Below are 9,421 nucleotides of genomic sequence, written 5' to 3' on the forward strand. Positions count from 1 at the left end.
TAGTGATCAAATCAGTCTTTATTGGCTCATTATTTATAAGAAACTTCTTGGAAATATAAGTGTTGGATCTTTTAACTTACAGTACCACAAAACAAAGCTAACAGCAAAAAGTGACAGGCTTTATTGCATGATTATTGATGTACGCAGCAGAGCGAGATAACATTCTGACACAAGCCCTTAAAAAAGGGTACTGTAATTTTGTTCAACCAAAATTCACGTTTAACAAAAAAATAAGGTTTTCTGCAAAAGTCTTATGCTGCCACATGCAACCTCGTGTTACTTAAGTACATCCTGTTTGGGCACTTTTAAGTTTTTCCAGCGTCTCAAAATCACTTTGTATTTTTCACTTTCTGTTTTGTCAGATAATTTTTTTAAGACTACCCGCATAACTACAGCAGTTCCTGTTTCTTTATCTTCACCTATTATGAGATCCAGCGTGTCACCAAGTTTTACCTGGAAACAGAAAGAGAAGATGAGAGATTATGAACATTCCCTGGGGAAAACAAATGCCCGCAATCTTCCTTTCTTTCCACTTAATATTCTTATCTCACAGGAGAGGAGGAAGGCAGCCAATACCAGACCTATTATAGATCCTCCAGCTATGAACTTCCAGGAAAGTCGTGGCAATATGCAATGACTTGTCTCATGACCTTCCCTGCCAAGAGCTTCACCATCCATGTTATACAACCAACACCCAACTCTCTGAGAAAGGTTTCATGTAGGTCTCTTTTTCCTGAAGCGTGCTTCCCACCAAACTCTGTCAGCACAGGCACAAAACAGCAAAATGCAAAGTTCCTCCTCGTGCCTTTAGAACGGTTTAAAGCGTTTCAAAGGACAGAGTGCTCAGCAACTGCCTGTGCTCCTCTCAAAGGTCACAGATGCAGTACACCTCTCGTAAACCAGGCGTAACTCTATGGGATCAGGAATCAAAACTTCTCATCATATTGCCCTTTGATGACAGCAGTCACCACCGACGATCACCATCACATAAAGAAAGGGTTGGTAGATGTGTCTGGTGACCCTTCTGGCTCTCTCTTACTGTGGTCCTGTGTGCTCTATTATAGGTACAACAACCTTCCCTCAGCTACCCCAGTTTCAATGCCTTTCTATCATCAAACTTTCTCTTTAATCATGTGCCTGCTCCACCAATACCTCAGATTTAATCATTCCTACTCCATCAACCTTGCATACATTATCATTGCTTCCTTCAGCAACTTAAAATGTTCTGTCCTTGCTGCCTTCTCCTGACTTTCAGCCTTAGATTTGACTCTTCAACCACACCAGTTTCCTGTCTGCCTTAGGGAATAATGTTTTACCCAGGGAACCATAATCACACCAACCCCCCCAAGGTGGAAGTGGTATTACCAATGCTGTGCATTCACCTTTGCAGTGATCTAGAGGGGAGAGATCATGACTTAGCTATTTTCTTGTACAGTAAAAAAAAAAATAAAAATTAAAAGTCTTACAGTTCTACTTTTCTTCCATAGTTTTTCTCCATTCAGCCTGAGTTCATTATTGTAGAATGCATCTTCTACTTTACTGAAGAAAAATAAGATTTTATTGCAGTTACAGTGGGCAGCAAATGAAACGCAATTTTTTCTTTGCAGAAACACAACACCACCATTCATGGGCAAGGCACATTTCCACAACTCTAATTTGTGTGTAAAGGACACCTTCACTTAAGGTCAGGATAGACTTGAACTGGAAGTAAAGAAAAGGTCTTTCATATTAAATGAAATAATAGCATATAGCTGCTCTGTGCCAGAAACGCTGTTTTTAGAGATTTGTCTCCTGAATATCCAATGGATAATGTCCCCTTTCCTGCACCAGCCAGTTTAAAAAATTGTAAGTGATCAAGTTATACAAATATTCTGTTCTAACAACATAGTGATATCAGGATAACCTTCTGCAGGTTGCACTAGATCAAACACTGTGATACATTTTTAGACTGCACATTTACCTGGTGGACCTGTGAAACTCATACTTACCATCCCCTACTTCTCCATTCATTAAATAGGGCATTATTTCACTCTCTCAAACCCAAATTAGACCTTTTCATACTACTCAGTACAGTATTTTGCATTTTCTTAATTTTAAAGAAATAGTAAGTGATACAAAATGCCTCCTCAGCAATCTTAGAAATACTGCAGACAGGGAAAAGCAAACTCAGGCTATTTCAAGGGAGATAGGGTAAAATAAACAGGAACATCCATACATCCAAAACATATTATTTATAGACTCACAAAAAGCTACACCAAAAAAAACCCCACAAATACTGAGTTATTCCAGCAATAAAAGGTTATCAAAAGCCAAATTTTAGATGATGGCATCTTTCTCACTAGCAAGCTGTTTCTTCTGTACTTACTTTCTTGCCATGTCTAGACCAGCTTTCAAGATCACGTCATATCGAAGAGACTGCACGACTTTTTCAAGATCCTTGTAATCTTTTACTACGTGGGGGTCATCTTCAAATTCATCTTCCAAATTACTTTCATCTTCCTCCTCTTCTTCCTCCTCTTCTTGTACGTTTTGTCTGCTCTTTTTAGAGCTTTTGCTGCTTTTGTTTCGCAGAGAAAGTACTGAGATGTAGTCTGGTGAGAGTCTTAGTGCACTGAGTCTGACTGGGGAAAAAATGAAACATCTGTAGTTTACTGTGCTTGCTTGACAGCTACAGAGTAAGCTTCTCCTCCAAGTGGGATACAGTTTATTTGAGGGAAATTTCTCCCACAGTCCGAACCAGACATTTAGTTTTCTGAAAGTGCTGATGGGGAGTCTGAAGCCAGTCATAGCACAACCTAAAATAAAACAAACATTCATACATAAAAATGAGCAACTGCTTTGACAGATTGGAAGGATTTCCCAATATACAGCATAACAGTTATTACAAAAAGACGAGTATCCAGTCCCCCATACAGCGATGCACAAGGCTTTAGGTGGCTTTGTGATCTGACCTTCTCATACACTGGCCAACACCACAAAGAGCTGAGACACCAGATGAGAAACAAGCACAGAAAAGCCCAGCAGAATACTCTGTTTGTAATTCCTTTTCTGGTGTTCAACATTAACTGTTCAAACATATCCGTGGCACTTTCCTCCCTGTATCTGAAACACAATTCACAAAATACACAGAAACGCCGCTATCTGTGTCATAAAAAACACAGGCAGGTCTCTATTTATCGTGAGTCATTGTCAATACAAGAAAGTTGCTGAACACTGCAAGCAAGCAGATCCAGAAAAGCCGAAAGCCGCGTAACCTCAGTTTCTGCTTGGACCACAACACTCCTGCATGGCAAAACGCTGCGCAATGTCCCCCCCTGTTTCTCCAAACGGGAACTGGCGCCGTGGCAGCGCCCGGGAGAAATAACCCGGCTCTATGTACCGCGACAGGAGCGACAGCGGGAGTGACACCGGCATCAGCAGGCTCGTATGAAAGCTCTCCGGAGCTGCTGCTCCTCTCTCCAGCCGGGGACGAGTAGGTGGAAACACCCGAAAAACACCCCAGATGTCTTTCGACGCTCTCAGAGACTGATTTACAGTCCCTACTGGCTGAGTGCTGCGCTGCCTTTTGTCATCTTATATCCACGGAAACACGTGCTTCCTTATGAGATTAGTTTGCTTTCCCCGCACACAAGTGACCCCTGACGAAACATGAAATGAGACGGTATTTGCGATTGAGAAAAAAACAAAAAACAAAGCAAAAAAACCCCCCACAAAAACAAACAAACAAAAACCTGAACAAGGAGGGCCATTTCTGGCCAAATAAAAACAACCAAACCTCCGCTGGCTTTTTTTCTTGTCTCTAAATATGTGAACTTAAAATATATGACATATAGTTTGAACTGCAGGACGGTAGAGCGATCGCAGAAGACACAGGCCTCTACTCAGTTCGGGGCCAAATTCCAACAGTTATTTGAACGCGTAAACAAATATTATTGCTTCTTTTTAGCACTCGACCTTAGTTCGCTCCGCGCTGGCCAGCGGGTACGAGCGGGCCGGGAGGGCCGTGAGCCCGGCCCGCACAGGCAGCGCGCCCTCTCCGCCTCGCTGGAGCCCCGCGGCGGGCACGGCACAGCCCGGCCCGGCACCCCCGGCCCCCGACCCGCCGCTGGGCCGCTGGGCGCCGGCGGGACCGGCCCCGCCTTCCCTGGCGGCTGCCCCGGGAGGCCGCAGGGGCCCGCCCTCCGCCCGCCGCCGCGACCCGGCCCCGCCACCTGGGATCCCCGGCCCCGGCCCCGGCGCGGGGGCGGCCCGCGGGGGCGGCGTTACCTGGGAGCCTCGGGCCCGGGCCGCGCCGCCGTCCCCGCGCCGCCGCTCGCCGCCGGAGGCGGAGCCGGAGCCGCCGCAGGCCCGGCTCGGCGCCCTCTGCCGGGGCCCGGCGCACCCGCTCCGCGCCCCGCGGAGGGACGGGCAGCGGCCGCCGCTCGCTCTCCGCCCCGAGCCCGCCGGTCCGGGAGCCGAGGCGCCTCTGGCAGAATCACGGAACGGGCAAGGTTGGAAGGCACCATAGTGGGTCAGTGGCTCATCTGGTCCAACCTCCCTGCTCAAGCAGGGTCGTCCCAGAGCACGGGGTTGTGTCCAGACAGTTTTTGAGTATCTCCAATGAAGGAGACTCCACTAGCTCTCCGCAGCCTGTTCCAGTGCTCGGTTACCCGAGCAGTAAAGAAGTTCTTCCTCATGTGCCGGTGAAACTTCCTGTGCATCATTTTCTGCCTGTTGCTTCGTGTCCTAATAGTTGGCACCGCCGAGAAAAGCCTGGCTCCGTCCTCTTGGCGTCCTCCCTCTAGGTATTTGGAGCTGCCTGTCCCCTTCTGCACGCTGTGCCCGCCGCTTCGGGAGCAGGCGCTGCAGGGAGCTGGGAGAGGCAGCAGGGCAGCCGGCTAAAGCGGGTGTTATTGCCGATCCCTCCCTCCTCAGCAAACGGGGAGGTTCCACGGCAAGAACCCTCTGTGCTTGGGCCAACCTCTGCCCTCTGCTCTGCTGCAAGATTGGCCCAGCCACCGATGGACTCCCACCCCGCCGAGATATGCTGCAGCTGTTTCCCATTGTAATCTTCCCAGCTTTCTAGGGAAGTTTTTTCTGTGTTTTCAGCCCCTCATGCTCTGACCACATGCCCAAACCAGAAAAACATGAAAATCTCTTGCTGGGGAAATCCCGCCAGCAGATGCGAAAGTTTTCCAACCACAGATTGATTTGAAAGGCTTGGTCACCATGACAATCTAGTCCAAACCCCTCTGTGGCCTACGTTTCCCCTTATCTGTCTTACTTTCCTTCACACCTCCCTCTTCTACTCCGCATCTCCATTACTGGTGGAAATTCACAATTCCTTCTCTTTGGAGCTCAGAAACTAGGAGAGGTCCATCCACTCTTCTGCCTTCTCCCAGATTTCTCTATGCTGTGCACCAATCTCTTGGTGCTTCTGAATGCTCCGATTTCTCAGCATTTGGGCAATTCTCTGTATCCATACAGAACAGGCACAGAATGCAACCAGATTGGTAGCATGTTGCCCCGATTTAAGTGGCTGCACAAGGTTCGGGGTAATTTTGGCAGATGGCAAAGCTCCTCAACTTCAAAATGCCGGCCACCTCGCCTGACAGGCCAGTCGTCCCTTGGAAAAATAGTGGCAAATCTGAAAAGTGATTTAACTGCAGAACTACTGTTGAAGAGCAGCTGTGCAATTAGCATGGGCATTATAAGTGTTTGCTTAATTTGACACCTGTATAAACTTTGTCATAAAATGTTTGAGGTTTTTATGTCAGGAATATTTGGTAATGGAGCAGTTCTATTTCCCTGGGCGAAACTATTTCCCCTCCTTAGAAACTTCTCTAAGAAGAAATCTCTGAACACCTTTGTGTCTTTATGTATTTTGAATGTTCCAGCACCAAGTTCTGTGAGATTCTGACCAATTTCAGTTGAGAATAATGGCCTCTAACTCTTTTAGCACTTTCCCCCTATATATCATAAGATATACATACATACATACATACATACTGAGGGGGGAAAAAGGATGGTAAGAGTGACTTTCTTGCATTCATAGTGGCACATAGTGAGTCAGAACAGAAAAGAGTGTCAAGAGCAGTGTGGATTCCCTGAGCAGAAATGATACCTTCTCTAAAGAGGAAAAAAAAATCTCACGCCCAAAACCCAACAAAAACCACCTCAAACCTATGTTTCCGTACACCCCATTCTCTTCAAATCTTTTGGAATTTGATTTGTCTCATGTAGGATTAAAGTCATGATCTAACACTGCTGAGAGTGAAGTTACTTACTCTTAGTAAACAAAAATATAAGTATTAGTGCTTTTTGTGTTATTCAGGCATCACACGTCCTTATTACACCTTCATATTGAACGGCGGGTTAAAGAGTGTGCCTCAAGTCACCTTGTCTTTTATATTTTAAAATATGATGATACGATTGCATCTCGCAAAGAAGCAGAAATTAATCAGATGCAGAGGAAATGTGACTTGGTTGTCATGAGCAGGCATCACGAATCTGATTTATCTCATCATTTCGCAACCCCAAGCAGAGACATCACCTCTGTTACACTTGCTTAATTTCCTAGTCCAGCTATGAGGGCAACTGTTCCAGTTGTACTAGTTGGAAGGTACATCATGTCATTATTACAGCCCAGTCATGAAAGCAGATGCCTGCCAAGGTTTTTGGGGATTTCCCCCACCCCAGGATTCATTCAGCCCTTGACTGTAGAGGAACTTCAATGTCTCCTTGGTCTCTTCTTGTCGTCAGGCTCCCTCCGTGCCACAGAGTTCAAGGGCCATGAAAGGGAACTCCCAGCCTGGGTCAGTATGTGCATTTTTTAATTAAAAAAAAAATGCAAAAATCAAGTTTAGAGTGAGCAATCCTTCTTTAATTATATGGAGCTGTAATTATAACCAAAATATTCAGAGGGGGTGAAGACCACCGTGTGATTTTTTTCTCTTCTCCCAGTTTACCATTAGATGGCAGTGGAAAGCTCCTCTCAAAGCTGCCACGGGCTCGGGCTTCCCGCACGAGAGGCTTTCTCGAGCACAGATCAGGCCTGTCTATCTCTGAGCAGGATGTTGTGGGGTTTTTTTTTGTTTGTTTTTGTTTTTGTTTTCTTTTTTTTTTTTTTTTTCTTTTTAAATATGACACCTCAGCAACATACAGTCAGAAGTTTCGGTTTTGTTAAGAAACAGTAATAATTTTCATCTCTGGCAGATTCATGGTGGTCTAAATTTATTTGTATATTTATTTTAATTAGTCTGACCAAGACATGTTCTTCCCATGGCTGTTCTCATAGAATTGATTCCCTGCCCCACCCCCCTCCCCAGTGGAATCATCTCCTCTCCAAGAAGGGTAATTCCTCTGTTGTTTGATTTTCATTTTGTGTATTTCAATATACTCCCTATGCCATTTACTTACAAGGAGATTAGTCTTTTAGGTTTGGTAGCTCAAAGAGAAAATTCTCAGTAGCTTTTGACCTGTATGTTTGAATCTGTAACTGGGAATTCCCACTGCCTAGGAGTTTTTTGTTACCTTTGTTTTCCTGCAAGGTCAGTCAAGTGAAAGCGCTGGGTTTGCTGACACTCTTTGCATCTCAAAATAAAGATCCCCATGCTGCCATTCGAAAGCTGTGAGCAGCTCTGGCTAACATTCTGCAATGCACATCTCACCAGATTACTCGTCTCTGCAGATTTAGCTTCAGCATTGCGTTGTGGAGGCTACACGCTTTTAAGTTACACTGCTTATTTCAAGGTGAGAAGGTGACTGGACAGTGTTCTATGCATATTTATGCTGCCTGGCCGAACAGAGTGTTCCTATATGAGCATCACCTTTAAGTTTGTCCATATTCATTTGAATAATGAGCTTCCTGACTGCTAATTTACCTCTTCCAGTGTCACACATATTGTAACTGCTTAGGTGTTCTTTTCACTTAGTCCATAGCCCAGAGACAATTCCTCTAGCTGGTTACTTGCATTCAATCTGTGACCAGACAATCCTGTCATCTCTTTCTCTAAAGCCCCTCTCTGAAAAATAATCTTTCATGAAGCAGAAGCTCCCTTTCTAGCTCTTCCAGTGCTGCCTTTTCTATTGACACGCTGCTCTAAACTTCCCTTTCTCATGCATTTGCCCGTATAATCTACTGTGCTATCTTTTATTAGAAAACATTGTGTTTATTCTCTTTAGGACACCTTTAATATGTTCAGCTCCTATCCCAGTACACTGAACTTCTGTTTCTCTCAATTTACCAAGCCTTTTTGTTGCCATTTCATCTGTTGTAGTAACAACTGCATTATGAACTTCTGTCCATTTTTTCCTGCAGCCATATTGGCATCCTGCACAGAGAATCCCTTTCCAGAAGTGAGCAAGGTTTCACAAAGCACCTTTACTTGCAGTTTACTTATTCCTTGAAAACCCATCTTAGACATTAAAGATGGATAATTAGGAGAGTAGGGGAAGGGGGAGGAGTTTCAGGCGTGGTTTTGTATTTCTTTAAGTGATGGAGATACAGCCACTTATTAATGTAGCATTCTCTCTTTCCCCCCCATCCTGTTCACTACCTGACTAATTTGGTTTTTGTCTTCCTATTGTCTTTTAAAGTAGGAGGCCACTTTGAGCCATAATAAGAAGGAAGATGGAGGTGGATAGTGCAGATTGCTCTGACCAGCACTGAAGAACTGATGTGAGGCCACTCCGTCAGTCAGAACGTGGTGAACCACCTAAACCAGAAATACACTGCTGCCTTGCCAGTGAAAAGTGGTGTTACATCAGTGGTTAAGCAAATGGGAGAAAAACAGTGAGTAACTTCCTTCAGCCAGTCTGGTATTAAATCCAGCTACACCAAGATTAAAAGCTCTGCAGTTTCACTGCTAATTCTTTAATTTTCCAGTTTAAAGAGAGGTTTGCAATGAGATTTGTTTCATTCTTTCACCCTCACTTTCTTGTTTGCTAACTTGTTTGTGTCTAAAGCACATTTTTTGGCAGGAAAATTATTGTGCTGTTTCCTAAGACAGGCCTTGACACTTTCATTCATTTTATAGTGAATCAGTGTTCAGGTCCTGCTAGTGTTGGTTGCTGGTCCAGGATTTATCTAGCTACGCTAACAGTGGGTGGCAAATGCAATAAAAACCAAAACCGATCCATTAAGCATTCATTATTTGAACCTTATTTATTAGCCATAAAACAACATAGTCCATGAGCAAATGTTAAGTAGTTTGAATTATTTGTTTACCTCTGTATTTCCTCTGTATTCTGCTCAGATTAATGTCTTTAGTTACTAGAAAATAATGTTCTCTTTTCTAATTGATAGCAACTAATTCAAGATATACGCATACAAATTTAGCATTATTAATTCCCAGCAGGTACATTTCAATTGTTCCTCCATCTGTGTATAATTAGTTTCCTTAAAACAAGTAAACTAAAAGCCCCAAAGAAAACCAAACCA

At 44.3% G+C, this 9,421-nt stretch overlaps 1 protein-coding gene across 5 annotated transcripts; it reads right to left on the reverse strand.

Moving 5' to 3' along the window:
* MTRES1 (mitochondrial transcription rescue factor 1) lies at positions 1–4,326 on the reverse strand. Of its 5 annotated transcripts, none has more exons than XM_040060682.2 (4): positions 4,267–4,326; positions 2,366–2,795; positions 1,467–1,539; positions 1–453 (listed from the first exon to the last, which is right to left on the reverse strand). In XM_040060682.2, the coding sequence occupies exons 2-4, from the start codon at positions 2,785–2,787 to the stop codon at positions 277–279; spliced, it is 672 nt and encodes a 223-aa protein (XP_039916616.1). In that variant the 5' UTR covers positions 2,788–2,795; positions 4,267–4,326; the 3' UTR covers positions 1–276. The 5 variants fall into 5 exon arrangements, with proteins under 5 accessions (XP_039916616.1, XP_039916619.1, XP_039916621.1 ...); XM_040060685.1 differs by lacking the exon at positions 4,267–4,326 and adding an exon at positions 3,955–4,068; XM_040060687.1 differs by lacking the exon at positions 4,267–4,326 and adding an exon at positions 3,407–3,575.
* Positions 4,327–9,421: the final 5,095 nt, after the last annotated feature.

The sequence above is a fragment of the Hirundo rustica genome, chromosome 3, assembly GCF_015227805.2.
Source record: "Hirundo rustica isolate bHirRus1 chromosome 3, bHirRus1.pri.v3, whole genome shotgun sequence".
Taxonomy (NCBI): domain Eukaryota; kingdom Metazoa; phylum Chordata; class Aves; order Passeriformes; family Hirundinidae; genus Hirundo; species Hirundo rustica.